Source organism: Oryctolagus cuniculus, chromosome 5 (assembly GCF_964237555.1).
Source record: "Oryctolagus cuniculus chromosome 5, mOryCun1.1, whole genome shotgun sequence".
NCBI lineage: Eukaryota > Metazoa > Chordata > Mammalia > Lagomorpha > Leporidae > Oryctolagus > Oryctolagus cuniculus.
In genome coordinates, this window is record NC_091436.1 from 157,872,769 (window position 1) to 157,898,835 (window position 26,067).

Below are 26,067 nucleotides of genomic sequence, written 5' to 3' on the forward strand. Positions count from 1 at the left end.
GTCTTTATCCTCGTCTTCCCTAAGCTCTCTCCCAATCTGTTCTGCACTCCATATTGACCCTGTTCATTCTTGCATCTGCATTAAAGAACTTCATGCAAATCCTTTCTTCTCCACATCACCTATCCTGCAACCCACTCCTCTCCTTGCTCCCATATTTCATCGTCTTAGCTTACTTCACCCACGTGGGCCAGTGGAGAATCTCCAATCCCAAAATTCAGTATCTGAAATGCTACAAACCATTTAAAAAATACATTTTAAGATCTGACAGTTTTAACATTTGCCATATTCACTTCATATGTACTTATTACATACATATATAGTTACTGTTTTTTTATTGAAAACAAGGATATTAAAAATCATATGATATGAGATTCAACTTTTGAGTATCATGTTGGCGCTCAGAAGTTTTAGGTTTCACAGCATTTTGAATTTCCGATTTTCAAATTAGGATGCTCAACCTATTAATAAATTCTTTGCAAACATTCCATAATCAAAAAAAATCCAAGATTTGAAACATATCTAGTTCCAAGCATTCTGGATTAGGAATATTCAAGTTGTATTAGAAGCTAAAATTTGTGAAGCCTAAATGGTATTTGTTTAGATCACTAATGTATCCCAAGTGTCTAAAAAATGGTTTGCAACATAGTTAAAGCTCAATGAATCTTTGTTGCATGACTATTCTCCAACGATTATTTCTTCTCTCCCCTCTCCCCAACAAAAAGGGACTGAGTGGAATACAGGAGAAACTCAAGAATCATCAAGCTCTTTCTGTATCTTCGATTCCACCATTATTTAGCACCAAACCACCTTGCTATGTTTCACCTGGTAAAGATGGTTGGCCACACAAGCTCTCCATATCTATAAGTAGCAAATGAGCATACTGGTGACATTCAGAGTCGTATTAAAACCAAGATACATATTGAATCCTCATATCTAGTGTTATAGTCCAAGTATTTCCTATCGAAGATTCTGCTGCTGAATTATTAGTTCAGGGTACACAAATGTGGCCAGATAGATCGATAGGAAATCTACAGGCTTTTACACAGCACTTGCATTCATAAATGTTAAATAACTGCTAATGTGAGACCATTCCCTTGTCCTTCAGCAACTTGAATGGAAAGTCACACGAATCCATCATCATTCAATAAGGCCATAAAATTGATTTTGCCTTTTATTTAACTATCCTTCATTATATAAAAGACATATAAATTAAAGCAATTAGAATGTCAATATGGCCTACCTTTCCCCTAGAAGTCACACCCACTTTAGCACTTACCAAAATGGGTGGGGAAAGGGATAAAACAAAATATGAAAACACTGGAGTTTCTCTTGTACCACACCATGAAGAAAACCCTCCATCACCTGGGCTTTCAGGCTCTCTTTTGTTTACACATGAAATATGCTGGCTATACTTGAGGTCCCTGTTTTCCACCTCATTAAGTGAAAAAAAAGTCAACTCAACAAATTACCTCCTATTTGCATTTGAATTTTAACTCTTACACACTAAAAACTGATCATGAATTAAAGTTGCATCTATCAAAGAGTAACTCCATATATAACTTTAAAAATTTTTTGCCTTCATATTAAAATATAGGTATGAAAATGTATTAATGCAATCTGTTGCATTTATTACAACCAGGAGCTTATTTGCTCCTCTCAGTGTATATGCCCATGGAGGGGAAAAAGTTCTTTGTGGTTCATGGACAGGTCAGTGCCTAGTGTTGAAGGCTATTCTGTGAATTTCTAAGGAATATGTTGCAGCTTTGTTAAATCCTGCCACTTATCTGGACTGCATATCTTTCCTGATAGTCTAAAAGGACAAAGGAAAATAAAGACCTTACAGACCCATTCAGTCTTAGTTACAAAGAGAATTGGTTAAAAGGCTTTAAGTGTCAGTTGTGAACTCAATGAACATCAGCTTCCTCACTGTCCACTTACCGCTGCAATTTATCCAGTATTTCATTCAATCATAGGATAAATATTTATGGAGCATCAACTATGTTAATGATACTAACACTTGAATATTACAATTAAAGTATTTTAATTAATATGTTATACAAATATGCTATTCAATATATATTCGTTCTGCTGTGATCAAATATTTTCTTATTGTAATTATGCTATTCTATATGTATTATGTCATAAATAAGACTATATACAAAATCGGTGATATAGTACAAGGAGAGGTCTTCAAAAGCTCAGAGAAAATGCATATTTTTTAAAAAAAAACTGCCTGGATTTCAATTTTTTTGCACCAAAATGAACTTCTCCTTCAATTCCAGTTTTCCATGAACTCTTTGAAGTGCTCTCCTAGGTACCCAATAATAGAGTTAGAAGTAACAGTTATTTTTGGGTTGGAGAGATCTTTAGAGATTTTTAAATCTAAATTCCTCATCTTAGAGCTAAGTGAATCAAGCTCAGAGAGGTTAAATGATTTTCCCAGGGTCTTGGTAGAGAGATGCATTAGAACTGAATTCTGACTCCCCTCTCACATTTTTCACATGAAAAACATCTCTGTGGACTTCCATGGAATTAAATTGGGTGGACATATACAGACACAAGAAATAAATAGTTTACCATTTCTCTATAAGATAATAGCTAATACAATACTTAGATGTCACAAAAAATTAATAATGCCCCAAAGATCTTTAGAAAATCTAATTCCTTGACACAGACTTTGGGTTCATGTTGTCTCATAAATCCATAAATTATTGTGGAAACAATGAAATGATAAGCAGCCAAGTTAAATATTTATTAAAAATTGTTTCCCATGTATTCACAGTATTACTAACTTTCCTGTACCTTCTTTATATTATTTGTAGTATTTGGGGCGATATTCATTAGTACAACCTTAGTGTATGAGAGATTATCAGGTTAGCCAGCTTAATCCCTGGCACAAAAGGAGAGGAGAAACTCATAACAGAGGCTACTGGTCAGATAAATGGTCAGAATTATGGTCACTGAATATGGGAATTAACACTGAAACTGATAGGTTGGGCTCACCTGATAAAAATCACTGCATTTGCCTTCCAGTTGAAAGTATTATGAGGACTATATCGACATTTTTAAGGAAAAAGTGAAGAGGGATGCTTACCAAGAACTTTAAGTTTGTGGAACAATCTTCCTCATGACAGCAAGTCACCATTTGCTCAAGGAGGGTTCTCATTGCTAAGCAATAATAGCATACTCCAAGCTGCCTCTTCCCACCTCCCTGGGCTTTCACAATTTAAGCTAAGGGATAAAGATTTTCCTTCTCCAAAAAACTGTGAAAGAGACTTCCTGAGACCTAGTTTATAATTTCTTCTGGCTGGCCCATTCATTAGAGGTATCCAGAGGAAGCCAGTTCTGACTGTCGTTATTCTCTGGGCCTGAATGAGTGGAAGAGATCAGTGGAAACTGCAAGCAGTTATGCTTAGGTGATGCCAGGAACTAAAACAGATTTCAGCTTTCCACAGAGGATGACATTCCTTATACTCTCTCCCATATAAAGCAATGCTGACACGTCTGCAGAAGTTAAACTTTTTTATGACTGTAAAGCCACTAATTCTTTGCAAATAGTGCACAATATTGGTTTCGTGATGACAAATCACCAGGATGACCAGGCTCTCTTCCTTTGAAATCCCTTTACAAAATATTAGAAGTGCTTAATTCCTCTGTTATCATAACACTTTCATTGATTATGGAGAACCTTCCAGCTTCCACCCTTTCTTTGTATTGGATGCTCTTATGTATATTTCGGATATAAAGATAAATAGAACACACTAGACCACAGAGAAGTACCTGCCAGATGAACTGCAACTCTTCATTAGTTCACTTCATGCAATGAATGAATAACTTCACAAGGCAGGATAAGTTCTTACAAGCTAAATGTCTGAGATGCTCATTACTAAATGAGAACACAATTAGAAACACTTGCTACTAATAGTGTGAACATACTCTTCCATTACAAGATGTCCTTTTAACAAGTTGAATGAGATTCTCATGGGGAAAAAGCCCTCTTTAAGTATTTTAAATGAGATCTGATTGTCTGGGTAACCTTCAGCAAATGTGTTAAATTAAGTGTCTTTTGCATTAAAACAAACTCCAGCAAACAATCATCCATCCATGTTTGCATCCAGTAAATACTGAAAAGAATTTAAAAACCTACAAAAGTGGCTCTTTTGAAAAAATAAAATTTTGGCTCAGAAAATTTCTGTTCTCTACTCTCTCAGTTTAGGCTGAATCTTGAGATTAGCATCTCCATGATGAAAGACCCATATTTCTATGACTGACTTGACACTGGAGGTACACTCTAGCTGAGGAGCTACATCTGAAATGACAGTAATAAGTGCCATCAGGAACAGAGTGTAGGTAAATGTGTAAGTATTTAATTAGTATTCAAAATATCCAATCCACTTTATGTGTAACTATATAGATTAGCTTAAGGGAGTTGGTACCCAAAATGATGGTTATGATAGGCACATAAAATGAATATACATATATTCATTTATGAAGCTTTGCTAAACTTCCAAAATATCAAACATGGAATTACATATAATGAGTGGGTGTGGGAAAGCACAAATTAAACATACATAACTTTAAACAAATCCTGGAAGGAATAAAAAAAAATAAGTGTTGGGAGAAGAAAAAGAATGGGAAGAAATAACAGAGAAATGCTTCCTTGATTTTTATAAATTGTCAAGACAAACAAAATTACTTCTATGCTCATATTATGTAATTTATTGGGAGTGTGTAGACTTCTCTGTTCAGCAACGCTGATAGTAACACTAATAGTTTAATTACAACTTGCTGCTCAAAGAGATTAAACAAGGCTGCTGGTTTTTAAACCAGGGGTTACAATTACTTTTAAATGCAAGGGAAAGGCGCATCTGTGAGTAGATCTCATTTTATTAGGAGAGCAACCAGAAACCAGCTGGAAAATAAACAACGCCCCAGGAGTGAGCAGCCAGAGCAACATTAGAGCAGAATCGCCTGAGTTGAGCAGTGGAGCAGTAGGCGTGAGGCGTAGTAAACAGGCGGCAGAGGTAGGTGGGAAGGGACAGAAAAGTTTTCAGTGGCCAAATCTCCTGCATTTTCCTGGATCCCATCACAGGGCCTGAGCACCCTTCCCTATGCTGTCCAGCTTACAGTCATATCTGTCTCCCCATCCTTTGCTTCAGCACCACCATGGAGGACAGCTCCCCAGAAGGCCGCCCAGAGCAGTGTTGCCACCTCACCCCTTCACCAACATGCTCTCTAGGGCATGTCTTTCTTGCCACCTTGCATCTCAGAGTATTGTAAGGGACACATAGAAATGACTGGGTGCCTGCATGGCTTGTTTATTTCCAGATAAAAGGGAGACAAGTGCTGTCAATCTTTTAATTGGACCCCAGAGCAACTTAACCAGAACAAAAGGTTGCAAGTCACTGGGTCTAATCTGGTGGCAGAGTGACTTAATGTAGTTGAGTAGTAGCTGAAATTGAAACTATTTTAGTGCTTTATTTAATTGTTTTGCTATAAAAGGACTAGTAGAAGTTAAACAACCTTGACCAACTGCTGTGTTAGCCTTTTTCCTATTGTACTGAACCAGGAAAGCCTGTTAGCAAAAAGAGTCAACAGATTAAGTCCTATTATCCCTGAGTTGGAAAAAAACAATCTTGGTTCAAAAAGAAACTTTTTCCTGGCCTTTCCAATACCCCTCACAACCATCTGCTGAACCTGGAATGTATAAGAGTGAGATTAACAATTTCATTGTAGGCAATATAGGCTCCTACAAGAACTGGGAATGCTTTCTTAATAAGATTTGCTTCTTCTCATCCCCAAATCTAGAGGCACACATTTAAGAAGTGAAAGGAGATGACGAGTAGAAAAACCAAGTCACCAAGACAAGCAAATTGCACTCCAAGGAACTTGGCTGCTCTGGCACATTCAGTTCCCATTCTTCCAACCATAAACATGTGATTGCACACTCAGTACATCTTGTGTCCCTATCCAGGGTTTCAGTGTTTTTTTTGGTGAAATTGTGCAACAGGGCATCAAATATCCAGCACTTGAAGTAGTCTTTGCTCTAACACACACACACACACACGCACACACACCAGAGTTTGGTTTACTTCCATTATCAAGGGCTCAGTATCCTCAAGAAAGGGGTGCCATCTGGTTTCAAAGTGTATTTTGAAAGAGACGCTCCAGGAAATGCCCTTATTCTCTCGGCACTGCAGTTGCTAGAATCATAGGGTACCCCGGAGAGGAAGAGGCAGGAGCTGGGACTGAGGATTGAGGTTCAGGAGTCGTGAGAACAGTCAGTGCTATGAAGGTGGTGGTGAACAACTTCCTTCTGCTGAAACTTGCTCAGGTCAGTTTGGAGCTGCAGCAGCAGCAGAACCAGTGGAGGCTGGTGTTTCTCTAATGTAACCCCGAGCCCACTCCACAGAGGCATTTTTGACCTAAGGAATCCTGTCCCCCACTTCCCTCCCCTCTTCCCTTCCTTCCTCCTCCACCTCAGTGACTCTTCCCTCTTATCCCATCTGGGCTGCTCTGGGCACTGTCTCAGCGACAGCCCGCAATCCCATTGCAAGCATCCTGCACACCGGGCATCATCAGGACCACCACGTTGCTGTCCAAGCGCTTGGTGCAAGGCACAGCTTCTGCCCCCAGCGGTCAGCTCCTCCTCCTCTCCCCACTCCCATCACCGCCGCAGCGGCTTCAACCCACCAAGACCGCCAGAGTCCCAATGCCACCAACAAGTTCCACCCTGCAGCAGCCGGGCCAGGCCGGGAGCCGGCGAGGCCGGCCCGCAGGGCGGCGCAAAGAGCGCAGGGCGCAGGGCGCGCGGTTATCCCGGGTCATTGTTGTGACTGCCGGCACTTTCCTCCCTCCACGCGGGGGCCCCGTGTGACACGCACGCCCTCCCCCACTCCGCGACACCCCCCACCCCCGACACACGCCCTCCTCACACCCACACCACCACACAAAGAGCGAGGCAGCCAGGCCGGCGCATCCTTACCGGCCCCGAGGTTGAAGGAGATCCTGGCCTCGGCGAGGTAGGGCGTGTCGCTCTTGGAGCGCACTCTCCGGATGGGCCGTCGGTCTATGTCGTCCTCCGAAGATGCCGCCATTAATGTGGGAGGCAGGAGCAGGGTCGCCCGGCGAGCTGAGAGGGAGCCGGAGACGGGGACAGAGGCGCGGAGGGGAGGGGGAGGGGAGGGGTGGGAGAGGAGGGGAAGGGGACAGGGAGGGAGGGGGAGAGAGAGGGAGCGAGGAAAAGAGAGAGGGAGAGAGAGAGAGAAAGAGAGCAAAGGAGAGAAAAGGGTGCAGGGAGAGAAAGAAAACCCGTTAAGGATTGTGGACTGGAGCAGACCTCAGGCTACCCCTGGCTCGCCAGTCCCGGGCTGTCCCCCACTCCTCTTCCCACCGCGGGGCCCTGGGTCAGGGCTCTGCACGGACGCCAGCCCGCAGCGCAGGCACAGGCAGGCTCACGCCCGAAGGAAGACTCCCAGGCAAAGATGCCCTGTCAGCACTGTGCGCTCTCCCGCCAAATGTACTTACTCTGCGCTTCAGGTGCGCGCCAGGGTCCCCAGAACCCACGGGCTTCCCCAGCGTGAGGACGCCGGGTCAGACAGGCCAGCGTGGGCGCCGGCTCCCTTCCCTCCTGGGCTGCAAGCCCTGGTCCCCTTGTCGTAGAGGAGGGCACTGTGCCCCGGGCAGCCCTTCCGGTGCTCCCCTTCTCCAAATGGGGATCCCAGGTGCAGAGAGACCCAGAGCTGCAATGCTGGGAAGCTCTATCTGCCCCCTTACAATGAGGGGTGGGAGTGGAGGAAAAGTCTGTCCAAGTTTGGGAGCCATGAGAAGTAGCCTGGGCATGTTCACATTGAACTGAGCTTCCCTAACTTGGGGCACACATTTATTTCTGCATAAACCCCCATCCATTTAACCTGCAACTTCCCCTTTATCTGGTCACTTATAGCACAGGTGATAGTCTTCAGATGGGGTTGCGTGGTCTCTGCAGCCCTGAGCCATTGTTTTGAAGGAGAAGCCAGGATCAAGGGCACCTGGGGCTCTTTTGAACGTTTGCACTGCAGCCTGCAGTCTTCCCTGGTCCACTGCAGAAGAACCCAGGTGTGGAGCAGAATGGTTTGATGTTCCCAGGGAACCTATTGATGGTGACCCCTTTTATGCATGTCTCTCTGCAACTGTGGTCATTGGGTCTTTGTGTGGCCTGATGTGCCACTCTGGGATCTAGTGTGCGCCCAGCTGCAGTCTCCCTGCTACAAAGGGAATCCTGGTGTGGCGCTCTGCCCTTGGGTCTCAGAGCAGAAGGCACTGCCCTGGCTCTGCAGGGCTTCCTGCCCCACGTCAGCTGCCAGCTCTACCTCTCATCCTGTGACCTCTCACGCTCAAATCTTCCTCTCTCCACACAGGCCTCCTATCTTCGTACGTGCAGAGTAACTCCGAAGTTTCTGTGACAGCTGCCTCATCATTATGTCCTATTTATCTCTGTGTAGCATAGATTAAAAATGGAGGCCTCCTATTGCAAGACGCACAACAGGGATCTTTGGCTTATGAGATGAACCATGAAAGTTACTACTTTTAGATGAATAGTCAGGCTGTAAAGCAATATGATGATGATGATATTTAGGTTTAGGTTTTTAGGGAAGCACAAAATGTGAGAAAACACACTCAAATCATTCTGGATATTTGCATAACCTATACCTCCTTTACACCATACAGTGCTACTGGATTGTTGAAAGTCTTTGGGCTTCCCCGCCCCCTTGTATATTCACTCATCAGTCACATTCCTAGAAAAATGGTAGAATCATTTGAAGAAGTACCTACTGTTAGTTTTCCCAATGTTTCTTTGAGTTGGGGTATTAATGATTATTGATACAGGAAAATACATCACTGGGTTTGATTCTTATTCCTTTAAGAAGATTAAGAATTAAATATTGTTAACACTTTGTTTATCCCTCTTCAAAGGGGTTTAAATACACTTTTACATTATGTCATTGTAAACTATCTAATCATTTAATTCTAGATAGATATACTTTTAACAAAAATGGCCATAAAATATTACATCTATGTTCATGTTCTCATATTCTTTTTTTTTTTTTTTTTTTGACAGGCAGAGTGGACAATGAGAGAGAGAGAGAGACACAGAGAAAGGTCTCCCTTTACCGTTGGTTCACCCTCCAATGGCCGCTGCTGCCGGCGTACCACGCTGACCCGAAGCCAGGAGCCAGGTGCTTCTCCTGGTCTCCCATGGGGTGCAGGGCCCAAGCACTTGGGCCATCCTCCACTGCACTCCCGGGCCACAGCAGAGAGTTGGCCTGGAAGAGGGGCAACCGGGACAGAATCTAGCGCCCCGACCGGGACTAGAACCCAGTGTGCCGGTGCCGCAGGTGGAGGATTAGCCAAGTGAGCCGTGGTGCCAGCCCCTCATATTCTTTTATTACTTTTATTTTCTGATTATTACCTTCCATTTCTTGGCTTCCCTAATTTACTTGCTCATTTTTCAACTAATCTTTCCAATATTCTTTCTTTGCACTTTGCCTTTCTTTTCTCCTGTCTGTCTTTAGTTCTAGCAACTCCTTTACAGATTCCAAACATTTTCTATGTCCTCTTCACATCCATGATCTCTTGTGATGAACTATCTGGTGGAGAGACATCAGAGGAAGAGGCCTTGGGTGGGAATCAGGAATGGTGGGCTCTGCACCCAATGCTGTTAACTGTGTCACCAAGTGACAGGAGACGAGTCACACTGTCAGTGTGGGTCTCAGTCACCTCAACAAAATCCCAGTGTAGGGCACCGGGATTCTAAATGCCCCTACAATCATTTGCAGCTATTCCTGGATCTCTGCTGGTTTCTATGATGCCCTGGTGTCTTTTAGATCTAGATGTAAGAAAACACATGGTTTGGGCCAGCACCTTGGCTCACTAATTAATCCTCTGCCTGCAGCGCCAGCATCCCATATGGGTGCCGGATTCTGTCCCAGTTGCTCCTCTTCCAGTCCAGCTCTCTGCTGTGGCCCCTGGAAGGCAGTGGAGGATGGCCCAGGTGCTTGGGCCCTGCACCCCCATGGGAGACCAGGAGGAAGCGCCTGGCTCCTGGCTTCAGATCAGCACAGAGTGCTGGCCTCAGTGCGCTGGCTGTAGCGGCCATTTGGGGGGTGAACCAACGGAAAAAGGAAGACCTTTCTCCCTGTCACTCTCTCTCACTGTCTAACTCTGCCTGTCAGAAAAAGAAAAAAAATGCATGGTTTCTTTGGTTTGTAACTGGAAATATTTAGGAAGCCACACGGCAATCATACTTCTCTCAAGAGATTTATCTTGTATGATTCAAGTCTATTTTATGTAACTCTGCATCCTTTAGAATACATTTTTTTCACATCAAACTGTTTCTCTCATGTGGCAAAAGCTATATTATGATTGTATGTGTAGATGTGTAGATATGGGTATAGGAAAAATATGGGTATAGGAAAAATTGAATTCAACTGTGACCTCAACAATTTTGATATATAGTTTTCCCCCAAGATTACATATTTCTTTTTTTTTATTTGACAGAGTTAGTGAGAGAGACAGAGAAAGGTCTTCCTTCTGTTGGTTAACCCCCCAAATGGCCACTATGGTTGGAGCTATGCTGATCCAAAGCCAGGAGCCAGGCACCTCCTCCTGGTCTCCCATGCGGGTACAGGGGCCCAAGCACCTGGGCCATCCTCCACTGCCTTCCAGGGCCACAGCAGAGAGCTGGACTGGAAGAGGAGCAACCAGGACTAGAACCCGGTGCCAACATGGGAGGCCGGTGCCACAGGCAGAGGATTAACCAAGTGAGCCATGGTGCCATCCCCAAGATTCTATATTCCTAAATATGACTGCTGATGTGGGAGGAAGATACTCCTTAAATCTTTGTTTATTTATTTGAGAGACTGACAAGCATATTGAGCTTGCATTTACTAATCTATTCCTCAGATTCTGGTGATGGCCAGGGCTGGGCTGAGGCTGAACCTGGGAGCCAGGATGCAATCCAGGCCTCCCATGTGGGTGACTGGGAACCAACCACTTGAGCCATCACCTGTCTGCCAGGATACACATTAACGGGAAGTTGGATTTGGAAGCAGATGTAGGACTCAAACCTAGGCATTCTGATGAGGGATACAGTTGTCTTACTTGGTAACCTAAGTGCTAAGCCAAATATGTGCCCTGCCAGTCAATATGCTAATATGGTACATATTATAGCCAGATAAAGAAGAAGCGGTCCCAATATAGGGTGCTTGAAAATATCATTTTATTGGGCCAGTGCCGTGGCTCAATAGGCTAATCCTCTGCCTTGTGGCGCTGGCACACCGGGTTCTAGTCCTGGTCGGGGCACCGGATTCTGTCCAGGTTGCCCCTCTTCCAGGCCAACTCTCTGCTGTGGCCCGGGAGTGCAGTGGAGGATGGCCCAAGTGCTTGGGCCCTGCACCCCATGGGAGACCAGGATAAGCACCTGGCTCCTGCCTTTGAATCAGCGCGGTGCGCCGGCCTTAGCACGCCAGCCGCGGCGGCCATTGGAGGGTGAACCAACGGCAAAAGGAAGACCTTTCTCTCTCTCTCTCTCTCACTGTCCACTCTGCCTGTCAAAAAAAAAAAAAAAGAAAAGAAAATATTTTATGCATTGATCACTACAATGGAGGAGGAGGAGGCAGGAAGGGGAGGAATAAAGAAGGATGCAATTTTGTATCCAAATTAAGAAAATTCTTCTGGGGGCAGCATTGTGGGACAGCATGCTAAGCTGCCTCCTGTGGTGCTGATGTTACATATGAGTGCCTTCAAATCCCGCTGCTCTGCTTTCAATCCAGCTTCTTGCTAATGCACCTGGAAAAGCAGTACTTGGACTCCAGCCATTCATGTCTGAGACCCAGATGGAGTTCTAAGGTCCTGGCTTCAGTCTGGCCTAGCCCTAGCTATTGCAGTAATTTGGGGAATGAAACAGCAGGAAAATTTCTTTCTGTGCATCTCTCTCTTGCTCTATAACTCTGCCTTTCAAATAATTAAATAAATGTTGAAGAAAAGAAAAAAATTATCTGGTAAGTAAACATCCATTAAAAATATAATTGAAAGTGTGTTTCCTTTTTTATTTTCTTTTTGAAAAAATTTATTTATTTATTTGAAAGGCAGAATCACAGAGAGGCACAGGCAATGAGAGAGAGAGCGAGCGAGGTCTTCCATCTGCTGGTTCACTCCCCAAATGGCTGGAGCAGCCGGAAGGGTACTGATCTGAAGTGAGGAGCCTCTTCTGGGTCTCCAATGTGAGTTCAGAGGCCCAAGGACTTGGGCCATCTTCCACTGCTTTCACAGGCCACAGCAGAGAGCTGGATCAGAGTGGAGACCCAGACTCAAACTGGCGTCCATGTGGGATGCCGGTGCTACAGGCAGTGGATTTACCTGCTATGCCACAGCACCGGCCCTCAAAGTGTGTTTCTATACATCATAACCACCCCAAACCTCAACCTAATGAATCAGAATGTAAAGAGTTGAGACCTGTGTACCAAAAGGTTTATAACTATGTCAATTTTTACTACTTCTACTCAAAATAGTACTGCAGGTAATATTATAAGTAAAAGAAATTAAAACAGTGAAATGGTGTGAAAGCAAGAACAAAATTATCAGTCATGTTATGAGAGCATACAGAGACTATTATAAATAAAAGTGAATCTCACCATGGCACTGGACATAAATCAGTATAAAACATCAATTTTGTTTCTTTATGCCAGCAAAATTTGAATTTTAAATTTAAAAATAACACTTATAGGCTAATCCTCCGCCTTGCGGGTTCTAGTCCTGGTCGGGGTGCCGGATTCTGTCCTGGTTGCCCCTCTTCCAGGCCAGCTCTCTGCTGTGGCCCGGGAGTGCAGTGGAGGATGGCCCAAGTGCTTGGGCCCTGCACTCTATGGGAGACCAGGAGAAACACCTGGCTCCTGCCATCGGATCAGCGTGGTGCGCCGGCAGCAGCGGCCATTGGAGGGTGAACCAACGGCAAAGGAAGACCTTTCTCTCTGTCTCTCTCTCTCACTGTCCACTCTGCCTGTCCAAATAAATAAATAAATAAATAAATAACACTTATAAATAAAAACATCAAAACTATCAAATGCAAAGGGCTGGCATTGTGGTGCAATGGGTTAAGCCACCACTTGTGAGACCAACATCCCGTATCAGGGCACAGGCTCCAATTCTGACTGCTCCATTTCCTATCCAGCTCTCTACTATTGTGACTTGGAGGTCAGTAGTAGTTGACCCACATATTTGGGCCCCTGCCACCCACAGGGGAGACCTGTGTGGAATTCTGGCTTTCTAGCTTTGGCCTCGCCCTGTCCAGGCCAGGCCATTATGGCCATCTGGGGACAGAACCAGTGAATGGAAGATCTCTTTCTCCCTCTCTCTCTGTCACTCTGCCTTTCAAATAAGTAAATAAAACTTTTTTAAAAACTATCAAATACCTGTGAATAAATTGAAGAAAAGATGAGCAAGACTTCTATGTGAAAAACCATAACACTGCTGAAAGAAATTAAGAATACCTAAATAATTAGGAAGTGAGACAATACACAATGATCTTGTTCATGGATTCAAAGACATAATATTGTTAAGCCACTGGCCTCTTCAAATTGACCTATAGATTCAATGCAACTGAAATAAAAATCTCAGCTTACTATCTATTTTAATGTGACAAGGTGTTTGTAGGATGTATATGAAGATTTATAGAGGTTATCAAAACTTATTTCAAGGGTATAGAATACAAAGACAGGGCTGGCTCAGTGGTGTAGTGGGTAAAGCTACCGCCTGCAGTGCCAGCATCCCATGTGGGTGCTGATTCGAGTTCTGGCTGCTCCACTTCCAACCCAGCTCTCTACTATGGCCTGGGAAAGCAGTGGGAGATGGCCCAAGTGCTTGAGCCCTTGCGCCCACGTGGGAGACCTGGAAGAAGCTCCTGGCTCCTGGCTTCAGATTGGCACAGCTCCAGGCATTGTGGCCAATTGAGGAGTGGACCAGCAATGGAAGACCACTCTCTTTCTGCCTCTCCTTCTCTCTCTTTGTAACTCTAACTTTCAAATAAATAAATACATCTTTAAAAGAATACAAAGACAATATGAGATTCATAGACAAATGGATAGGAATGAAGAATCTAAAAATACTCTCATATATGAAGACACTTGACTACTACGAGAGTCCCACTGCAGAAGAGCGGAGCAAGGATGGCCTTTGCATAACAGTGCTTGTCACGTGGATGTCCTTATAGTGGGAGAGATAAACCTTGCTCACTGCCTCAGACCATACACAGAATTCAGTTACAAATGGTTCATGGACTTCAATGTGAAAGGTAAATAAGAAAGTTTCTATATGAAACTCCATTCCCTTCCATTGGTCTATTTTTCTCACCTTGTTTTGGGGTTCTACACATTTGTCATAAGTCTTGATGTCTTATAACCTCAAACTTTATCCTAATATGTCAAGATTCTGCTGGCTACTCCTCTTTCTTTGAATTTTCATTTACATTTTAGAATCAGCTTGTCAAACATAAGAAGCTAAGACTCTTATTGGAGTTGTTACATTTACTGCAGCTGATAGATGTGTTGTGGTTGGGGAAGGGAACATCCCCATGCTTAGAAAATCTGCACTAACCGGTTAGAAATAAAGGACCATGGCGGTTCAGGAGAAATTACATATATATATATATATATATTATTAGATCATATATATTATATATAAATATAAACTTTTGTACATTATACGTTTAAACTCATAGACAGGTACATAGATGAGAGAGAACAAATGGGGTAAAATGTCATTAAAATAGGTGAATCTGAGTAGTATGTAAGTTTTCTTTCTAATTTTTATTTTTTACAACTTATCTATAAATTTTAAATTATCAATCAAATTTGAAAAGAACTAGTGAAAATAATTTATTCCTATTTATGAGAGTTCCCAAAGATTAGAGATGGTACCCTACTCTTTAAATTTTTCTGAAAAATTATTATTGTCAAGCATTTCCATGGGTTATAGAGAAATACAAGATTCTTATTAAGGGTTGTTTGTGCCAGATATAATAAGCTTTTAAAGTTCTGTTAAAAATTTGATTTTGATGTATTATAACCAGGCAGGATAAGAACCTGGGTTAAATAAATGAAATACATTTTACCATTTGCATATCTAACATGAGTTAGAAACATAGGAACCTTTCTACTTCACAACTATATCCCATATAATGTCAGTAGTTACCAAGACAATATTGAACGCTGTCTGTGTAGAAATACAAATGTAAATCAGGATGAATATCATTAACTATAATATCAAGCCAACTTACAATGATAACTTGCATATCCTAAACAGATTTAGCAAAAACATACCCCAAAATGTTTTTGGATTTTTAATTACAGCTAAATTTATTATATAGATCCTGGAACATTTTTTTCTGAACTATGCATATGCATATATTGCTAGAAAATAAAAATCTGAGGAATTGTTATTGTGTGTCTCGGTTGTCTCTGCTTAGACTTGCCTTTAAAGAAGATGTCTACTACGTGATGTTCTCACATTAGCTCTCTCTCATATCTGGCTAATTTTGTAAGGATCCATAAGGGAGAGGGGGTGGCTGCCTTCTTTTTACCATTGCTGCCCAGGATTCCAGCTGCACAGTGCTTCCTCTGGCCCCAATTCAGGTCTTTCATGCTGCACTACTTTAGGGGGTACACCATTCATATCATGACCTGTGTGGGGTTGTTAGGGTCTACAGCTTGTGCAGCCATAACTCCAGAGAGGTTGCCTCCTAAAGAGATGGTTTCATTCTTGGGTATTCCAACTAGCCCTGTTTCTTATAAAACTACAAGTCTAATAATGACTTTTCCCTGACTATTCTTTAAGGCTTCAATTCCTAGCAGTTCCTGAATTGATGCTGGATATAGATGGATGCAAGTCTAGTCAATACCAATTCTAATACTGGCATAGTGATTCCTTTTCCAGAGGGTCTACCTTTTGGTCTGTGCCAAATTGTACCTGATTTAAAATACCATTTGATGGTGTCAGACATGTTAACAAAATCTGTTTAAATATATGAACTGTGTCCTGTGTCTTTTGAAAATTTTCTGCTCCCATAAAGATGTGTATGGTGGTATCCAGCCTCCAAAATGATCCCCAGTCATCCCCCAGTCTTGGTATCCACACCCGGTGCCGTCTTCTCCCACACTGAATCAGGGGTGGCCTCTGCGACCACTGGTATATGGTAGAAGTGATGCTAGCTGCAGTTCTATGAGGATACACAAGCAGCCTACAGAGAGGCTCATGTGGCAAGGAATAAAGGCCTCCTGCCAAGTGCCATGTGCCTGAGCCACTTTGGAATTCCCAGTCAAGCTTTCAGATAATCCCCGTCCCGTTTCTGACTGATACCTCAAATCCTGAACCAGAACCACACGGTGAAGACATTCCCTAATAAGCACTAGATTTGGGCGTAATTCGCTATGCACAATAGATACGTAATACCCATGGGCTCTCAAGGGACCCAGCAAAGGCTTAGATGTTTGCTGCTAATATCTATCAAAAAACTCAAATCTTAACCACTCTAATGGAACAACTGGAAAATTTTAAGGCAAAGAAAATGCAAACAAGAACCAAGTGGCAGCACAGATCTTTCCAGTGGAAGAGTTTCCTTTTCCTCTTTTCCCCATCTCTGCATGACGAACCCTGCAACATCTTTTATGGATGGAATACTTTTGTTGCCACTCTCACACCACTACACAAATGCCATGTCTTCTTTTTTTATCTCGGTACACCTTGTCAAGCTTTGTGATTTCCACTTTGTATTAATACATAAGCAAAATAATATGGGTAATGGTTTCTTTCTAAGCAATAGGAAGCCGTGGTGAGCAGCATAGGTGTTCAGGTTAATCATCCTGAGTTTGTATCCCAGTTCTATACTTCATAGTTGTATGATTCAGCTGAGTCACTTCCCTTTGTGCATGGATCTATGTTATGGGAGTAATGTAGTACCTACATGTTAGGGCCACTATGAGGGTTCCAATACACAATCTGTGCAAAGTCTCTGGCACAGAAAATTCTCAAGAAGCATTTGTTATATTAAAATTATTATTACTTGCCAGCTTCAAGTAAGACTGTGAAATTTAATCTTGGCATAATTCCCAAACTCAATAATTCTTGGACCTCATAAAAAAAAGTCAGTGAGCTCTCTAAGCTTCAGTTTCCCTATATGTAAACTAGAAATAAAGTGAATGCTCTCACGGGGCCTTGGGAGGATAAAACATTACATAAGAAATGTAAAACACCTAACGCAGAGCCTGACAAATGGTAGGCGGGCAACAAATGTTCATTGCTTCCTTTCCTCTCAGTTTCTTAAAGTAGACACTGAGCAGGGTGGCTGGGGGCTGGCTGCTAAAACATGCTAGATGCCAAAAAGGGAAATGTGTCTTAAGCTTTGTATGTTGAATTGAGTTGGACATAAACCCAAAAAGCTTTCTATTAATTGAATATTGAACATGCTTGGTTAAGTTATACTAGTCACTTTTCCAATCCTGTTTAATAGTCAGGTAATATTAAACCTTATTTATTTCAATTTTGCATTTTGCACGTGGTTGAAAGTCAAGATAGATGCTGAAGTTAATGATGCGATTTAAAACTTAAAGGTTGTAATACTCCTAATTCATGTTCCGAGTACAGAAGGTGACAAATACTGAGCCATAGCTTTGTGTAGCAAATTGCTGGGCTTGTTCTCTTGCAAGGCAGTTTCAGAAGACAAGGGTCATGGGCTTGAATCTCAGCCGAGCCCCAAGTGCAACAAACGGCAGGCATGGAAGGACAGACAGGCATCAGGCTAGACATCCAAACACTGGCTTTTTGCACCTGCTCTGCTAGCTATCACATTCAGGTAAGTCACCTCCTTCCAGAAAGGCAAGATGTTATGGCGACAGGTTGTAAAGAAGACAGAAAAACGCATATTTGAATCCTGAATCCTGAGCCTGCTTCTCTGTAGTCATGATATGAGGTCACTTTTTCATCCTCTGAGCCTTTATATCTTGTACATCACAGAGTATTTAGTTCACATGCTTGCAGTTTTGAGAGAGATAATTAGACATAACTTCTGGTCTATGTTAGGTATTTAAGGAACAATGTTTGCTTTTCCTTTCTTCCCTAAACCTCAGTTGCATCATTTGTAAAATGAGCCCATGGCAGTCAGTCCCTTCCAGCTCTAATGCTTTGTTGTGATTATACAATAAGTGAATCAAAGAAAAACATTGGTACCTGCTCATGGTATAATAAAATGCAGCATCATCCTAGCATAAGTATTAAAGCATATTGTGTCTGCGGGGGTGGGGGACCACAAACATTTCTAAATGTGTGAGTCTAAATGGGAAGACCCACCTCCTATAGATTAGCAGATATTTTCTTTGCACTCTGTTGTGTCTACAGATGGACCCAAGACCATGATCAGATAACAGGGAATTAGTCAGAGACTCTGTCTAGCAAATAATGGCAGAACTGAACCTGGGACATCAACCCAGCTGGCAAAGTCACCTCTTAGGCTAAAACAAAGCATTATTGACTTTTCTCTTTGCCCAAAACCAGCCTGGTTATTTCATACATTGGTTAGAACCAGCTATCCCAAGGAAAGAATTTTTTAAAATTTCTAATGCAAAAAAGTTAAAGAGAATAAATCTGAGAAATTCAGTTTAGATTTTAAAAATGGCTATGTCTGCTCATGTGTATAAAAAGAATGCAAGAATATTCACCAGATTGTAAAGAGTACCTACTTTATAAGATTTGTTTTGCTTTGTTTGATATATTTTCTAAATATTCTGTAGTTAGCATGTGCTACATTGGTAATAAGAGGGAAAAACAAGGTATGAATATGGCAAGAAATCCCATGAGGACTTAATTTACTGTCCTCTTGCCTTACCCCCAGACATTGTAAACACATCACATATCCTACAATTCAGTCTAAGAAAACAGGTCCCACATTCCCACTGTAATAGTTTCCTAAGGGTGACAAAGGCAAACTATCCTTTAAAAGAAGCTGAACTAAGAGTATAATTACATAAAATGACTCTTGCCAAAATTATATCTCACACCATTGAGACATCTGTTTCTGAATGGATAGAGATGGATTCACTTGTCTGTTCATAGATGTCTTTGCTACTATTGCATGTTCACGTATATAATATAGGAATATATTAATACTATGGGAAAAGTCAAAAGGTGTAACAAATTCTTGCTTTATTACCAATACTTTTGTGACATTGAAAAGTGATTGGATTGTTAGGACATGGGTTACTTCAGGTTAGGAATGAACACAATAACATTTGTTTCATTGATCTCCCCTTTTTTAGCTCAGATGAGACTGTCAGTATAAAGCTCTATGTACATAGTGTGAATTCTCCTTTTGCTCTCACTCCTTTTTCAAGTTTGGTAACCAGATTTCTGAGCTAGCATTAGATATGGGGCTAATGTACACATCAGCCTTGCAGTGTGATATTTGGAGTATGGCCTGCATTTCCAAAAATAAGGATTAAATTGGGCTAAGTCAAGTTGTTTCTCCTCTGCTTGTCACCTATCAAATTTAATCACCAAATAGCACATAATCAACTAAAGGGAACAGAAGATCTCACAGCATAGCTCAAAAGAAATGTAAGGTCTATTTTTAACCTGCTAGAGCTGAATCCCTTCCATCCCCTTTCTTCGTAGCATTCTGTGACAAGCTCTATGATTCTGTTAAGAGAATGAGCTCCACTGAGATGATTTTAAAAATTTGTTTTATTTATATGACCTCAGTAAGTGCTAACTCAGAATGTTGCTTCTTAAGAAAACACAAATTGGAATCTGAAATAATCTCAGCAACTGCAAACAGTGGGTTCATGTAAATATTTCAAATGGACTATTAATTTTAAGTTCTGCTACTAGGGAGAAAATACTGTATTTATAGAAAAAAACTTTTAATTTAGCAATTGTTTCCTTTAAAAAAACTCCTAATCCTGTAAAAACTGTAAAAGGAAAATTAGAGGCCCAGTGGGACCACATATTCAGAGACAGATGTAAACTGCCCAAGTAGAAATGATTTTAGGAATTAGCTAAATGCATGGAGTATTTTGGATGGCTTTCCAAGATCTCTGTTACCAAGCTTTAAACCCACAAACTTGTTTCATACCAGTAATCCAAGTTCGGATGTTCGCTAGGGTCCAAATTCAAGATGCTCTAAACGGAATCCTTCCTTCATCTTGATTCTCTGTCTGTATTCCTTGTCTCTGTGGATGGCTTCATCACCCATCCAGCAGTGCCAGTCTACCCTCTGGGGAGCATCTGAAGCACCCCTCTCTCACTTTGTGCCTGCCCACCCTGTCACCACAAAAGCAGGAAGCAATCTCCGTACTATACCATGGTCCTGCCAGGAGTTCATGCAAAGGAGAATTCAGATACTTATATTTTGTTGCAAAATAATTTTAAATTAATGCATAGTTTCTGCATAATACTCATTTTTTCATGAGCTTTTAATTCTTTTTTAAAAAAAGAGTTGTTAATTTATTTGAAAGTCAGAGTTACAATGAGAGAGGGAGATCTTCTATCTGCTGATTCACTCTCCAGATGGCCTCAATGCCCAGGGCTAAGCCAGACCAAAGCCAGGAGCCAGAAGCTTCAACCAGGTCTCCTGCATGGGTGGCAGGGTCCCAAACACTTGGGCCATCTTCCACTGATTTTTCCAAGCAATTAACAGGGAGCCGGATCAGAGCTGGAACAGCCAAAGCATGAACAGGCACCCATATGGGATGCTGGTGTCACAGGAGGTGGCTTTACTGGCTATGCCACAAAGCCGGCCCCTCCGTGAGTTTTTAAAAGTTCCTTTGTATGCCTGAATTTCAAAGTATTTCTGCACAAAATAAACAGATTTTAATTGTTTTTTTTTTTTACTTTATTTCCAGTATCTTGTCCCTTCTTTTTATTAAAGATTTATTTCACTTATTTTAAAGGTAGAGTGACAGAGGGAAGAAGAGACAGATACACACACACACACACACAGAGAGAGAGAGAGAGAGAGAGGAGAGGGCCTCCATCTTCTGGTTCACTTCCCAAATGGCTGCAACAGCGAGGTCTGGACCAGGACCAAGGCAGGAGCCTGGAATTCCACCTGGGTCTCCCATGTGGGTGTCAGGGGCCCAAGCAGTTGGGCCATCTTCTGCTGCTTTCCCAGCTGCATTAGCAGGGGTCTGGATTGGAATTGGAGCAGCTGGGACTTGAACCAGCACTCCAGGATGAGATGCTGGTGTGGCAAGTGGTGGCTTAACCCACTGCATCACAACCCACCGCGTCTCTCCCTTCTGAACTCACTCGGTCAGTTCTCTTTGCAGGCTGTGTTCCCGTCTTGCTTGGGTCACTGCAGTAGCCTCCTTTCATCCTCCTTCCTTCTGGAGCTCCTCCCCAGTCTGCCCCCTCCCCCATATTTGTGATTTTAACGGAAACAAATCTCCTCTGAGTTAGATTCTTTAGTGGATTAAATAAATACCAGCTTTGGAATTTGTTTAACACCCATAGCCTTGCATGCCTTGACTCCTGCCTCTTGTTCTGCTCTCCTCTCTTCCCATTCTCCATATCTGAATAAGTCTCTCAATCTTACAGAACACAGCAGTCTCCCTAATTCATCAAACTCTACATATACTCATGCTTCATCACGTGCCTTTTCACATTGCCCAGAATATTCCATTTTCTCTTCCTGAAATCTAACTCAAATGCAAGTGAATTGTCATCTCATCTTGGATGCCAACTTGGAAAAACTCCCACGTCTCTGATAAACTAGAGTTTATTATAAATTCATGGGAAATCAGCAGAGTAGGGCCAGCATTACCAGTAGTAGAACTGCAAAGAGGATTCTTTTGGAATTTGTTAGTAATTTTACTTTAAAATCAAAATTCTGTTGCTTTTTCTTGTTCTTGTGTTTTAAGACGCTTTCACATCTCCAAAGGGCTTAGAAAGTTGATTCAGGAATCAATGGCATCAGAGAAAAGAAGAGGTGGACAGCAGGGGTCTCTGTTGGGGAATCTGAAGCTGTATCACATCCCTCACGGCTTTGACAAAGTTAAAGCCTAATTAACAGAAGAGGGGCCAGCATTGTAAAGCAGCGGGTTAAGCTATGCCTGTGATGCTGGCATCCCGTGTCAGTGCCAGTTGGAGTCCCAGCTGCTCTATTTCAGATCCAGCTCCCTGCTAATGTGCCCAGGAAAGCAGCAGAGGCTGGTCCAAGTATTTGAGCTGCTGCCACCCATGTGGGAGACCTGGATGGAGTTCCTTGTTCTGGCTTCAGCCTGGCCCAGCCTTGCCTTTGAGGTCATTTGGGGAGTGAACTAGAGGATGGAAGATTTCTCTCTCTCTCTCTCCCTCCCCCCCTTCCCTCTGTAACTCTGCCTTTCAAATAGATTAAATAAATAAAGAGAAAGAACCATTTATTTTAAAAAAAAAAAAGAACAGAAGAGCAAGCATCTGTACTTAATGTAGAGTTAATCTCATGTGTCTAAAGTTAATGGAAAATAGATCATAGTAAAACATAAGAATGGGAATGGGATAAGGAGGAGGAAGAAGGGAGGGAATGTGGCTAGGAGGGAGGGTAGGGTAAAAAGAATCACTATGTTCCTAAATTTGTAATTTTGAAATGCCTGAAGTTTGTATACCTTAAATAAAATGTTTTGGGGGAGGGGGAAACATGTTTTAGGCACTTGATATTTGGCTTAAGTCTTTATCTATTTCAGTGTTTCCAAATTTTAGTTACTCCTCTAACATTTTTATGCATTTTATGCAGCTAAAGTGCCATCTATGCTATTATTCAATGCTTTTCCTTAAATGGACTTTAACAGTCTACTTTTTCTGTACTGTTTTCTCTAAATGGTAGCCTAAACTGTGCAGTGCTAAGTATTTTTATATTAAATTTTTTCTCTATTTAGACTTTTCTGAAATGCAAACACATTCCTATTACAAAAAGAGTTCATACATTATCTGAAAATCACATATTGTACCATAGCTTATAATTATTTTCATTTAATCCTTAAAATTACTCCTTGGATTAAGAACTCCTGTTACTACCTTTACCTTCAAATGGGAAAAGTAAAGAGAGATTAAATAATTTGGCTAAAGTTACAGTTAGAAAGTGGAAATCATACACTAGGCCTTCAAAAATTTCATGTAAAATACATATTGTAAAAAACTATTCATGGGTTTCAAAAAAATGTTTGCACCAAAATAACTTGTCTTGCAGTGAAATTTCAGAGCTATTAAACTCTAAAACCCAAGTCCTAAAACAATTATGACATTCCTCAGCTAATACAGGGAACTTCATATTTTGTTCATACTCTCGATTTTTTAGTGACAAATTGTAACTTTGTAAAATTTCAAATGGATTTGAAAGAGACACAAAGTAAATATTTTAAAAATTTAACTAATTGTATATGGTTGACTTTACTCTCATTTTTTTCTTTTTTTAGAGGCTTTAACACTATTCTTTTTTGCTTTTATAATTGAAAAAAGATATATGCAGCTGGGCTAATTCCTAATATTTCTGGTCAGTTTAGCATCAGTATTCATTCTGTGGTTTTGTATAAATGGGTGCGTCTAACTGCTGAGAAATTTTATCCTCGTCTCTGCTAGCAGACACAAAGGGTAGTACTGAGAGTTGCCTGAGAAAACACTTTGTGCGGGCAAAAGTCTAGTGTGAATTCTTATTGAACACCTGTGAACTGTTTAAGGTCATGGCAGATGCTGGGTGAAGATGGGCTACATGTATAATCCTTTCTCTTGTGCCTTATGTGACAATGAGTTACTAATCAATTGGGATTATTTCATCATATTTCCATGTCATTTTCCTCCTCGGCCTCTCTTTCTCTCATCCTGCCTTGCATAAGAGCTCTGTATCCCAATGTATGGCAAAGTAGATGCTGCCTGGGGCCACAGGCAGAGAGCACTGGAGGCCATGCGTGGTGAGCTATAGGCACCAGGAATGCTTTGTGTCCAGAGAATTGTCCTGCTCTGAGGGTGCCTACAGAAGGGAGGACTGGATTTCATGGTCATCTCCGTGTCTTTGAAATTGGCAGGCTACCTATCTCCGCAAGACTTTTTTCCTCTTGATCTACCTCTGTTCTTTCCACACATCATGTTCTCTGCATTAAACACAGGTTTGGGGAGCCTGGGTGTGAGCAATTAGCAGTCTCAAATGGAGTATGTGGGAGGTTAGAGGGTAGGTTTGGAAGTTGGTTTGTCATCCGTGAATACAGCACAGCATGTTGCTTCCTGCCTAGAGTTCCAGAGAAGAAAATCAAAAACCAAAAAAAGAAAAAGAAAAAAAAATAACAAATATTTGCTAAGGATGATGGCTTGAACAGTATAACAAGAAGACTGGGCACTGTTCTGAAAAAAATGTCATTTAAGGCACTTCTCAGAGACTAGGGTCTGGAAAATAGTGTGAATTCATGTAACTACTTGGACAACGAACCAGCAGAACTGCAGGACATCACTAGGAGGGGACAGAGGTAGGTGGAGAGCATTGGAGGCTGAGTAGGGAAAGTTACAATCCATTAGCAATCAGCTGGAAGGTATAAGGACTGAACTAGGCACCAAAGGCCTAAGGAAGGTAAAATAATGTTAATTAAGTTACAGCTGAGAGCTGGCTTCCTGACTATGGTCCGAGCGCCCTTGCAACTGATCTCAGTTAAGTTCATCACAGTAAAACTGAGGGATCACCTATTCCATAACTCAGTCATTGTGGACTATTACATATTTAGAAAGCCCTTCCAGGAAGGATACTTCTTGGAACCTTTTTCAGGGATCCCTGGAGATTTTATTTGAGAGGCAGATTTACAGACAGAGAGGCTTGAGAGAAAGGTCTTCAGTTCGCAGAAGGCTGCAACAACTGGAGCTTCTTCCAGATCCCCCACGTGGGAACAGGGGCCCAAGCACTTGTGCCATCCTCCGCTGCTTTCCCAAGCACATTAGCAGGGAGCTGGATTAGAAGTGGAATATACGGGACTTGAACTGGAATCCACATGGTTGCAGGTGCTGCAGGCAGAGGTTTAGCCTACTATGTAAAAGTGCCTACACCCTCTTCTTATAGTCTTTTCACTTTTGATTTTTTAAAAATATTCTGTGTTATAGGAAATGCCCAAGAGTTGAGGACTTTGTAGCATTTCCAACTCCCTCTGTGTTTAAACATTATTTATTTTTTTTAATTTTTATTTTTGACAGGCAGAGTGGACAGTGAGAGAGAGACAGAGAGAAAGGTCTTCCTTTGCCGTTGGTTCACCCTCCAATGGCCGCCGCAACAGTGTGCTGCGGCCGGCGCACCGCGCTGATCCAATGGCAGGAGCCAGGTACTTCTCCTGGTCTCCCATGGGGTGCAGGGCCCAAGCACCTGGGCCATCCTCCACTGCACTCTCTGGCCACAGCAGAGAGCTGGCCTGGAAGAGGGGCAACTGGGACAGAATCCGGCACCCCGACCGGGACTAGAACCCGGTGTGCCGGTGCCGCAAGGCGGAGGATTAGCCTAGTGAGCCACGGCGCCGGCCTTAAACATTATTTTTACATATGTCACTCCCGTCAGTCTTTGGCAGTCTCGTTTCTCAACTAAAGGTTTTAATTCTTTAAAGGTTTTAGAGGTTCTATTTTCAAAAGCTGGAATCCTCAAGTCCTTTCCCTAAATCCAAAATTTCTCTTTGCAGTGCAGCTTTAAGCATTTTTATTCCATCCATTTTATGGAGATATTTAATAAGTCCTAATACTTCTATTGTATACTAAGGATGATACCAGGCTCCAAGAAAGTGAAGTTTAAGGAGATCACCATAATGGAGATAGGTAGTAGACCCTTGAGTAATAATAAAACAGGGTTGGCACTGTGGCACGTAGAAGGTAAAGCTGCCGCCTGTGACATTGGCATCCTATATGGGCACCGGTTCGTGTCCCAGCTGCTCCACTTCTGATCCGGCTCCCTACTAATGGCCTGGGAAAAGCAGAAGAAGATAGCCCTGTTACCCATGTGGGGGACCTGGATGAAGCTCCTGGCTCCTGGCTTCAGCCTGGCTCAGCTCT

At 42.1% G+C, this 26,067-nt stretch overlaps 1 protein-coding gene across 4 annotated transcripts in view; it reads right to left on the reverse strand.

Annotated features, from left to right (window-relative positions):
• Nucleotides 1-26,067, reverse strand: part of PHACTR1 (phosphatase and actin regulator 1) — a 582,572-nt gene that overhangs the window by 548,133 nt on the left and 8,372 nt on the right. For all 4 annotated transcript variants that reach the window (XM_051855839.2, XM_051855837.2, XM_051855844.2 and 1 more), the window contains one exon: nt 6,986-7,132. In XM_051855839.2, coding sequence (XP_051711799.1) covers nt 6,986-7,132 — 147 coding nt within the window. The remainder of the gene's footprint in view (nt 1-6,985; nt 7,133-26,067) is intronic.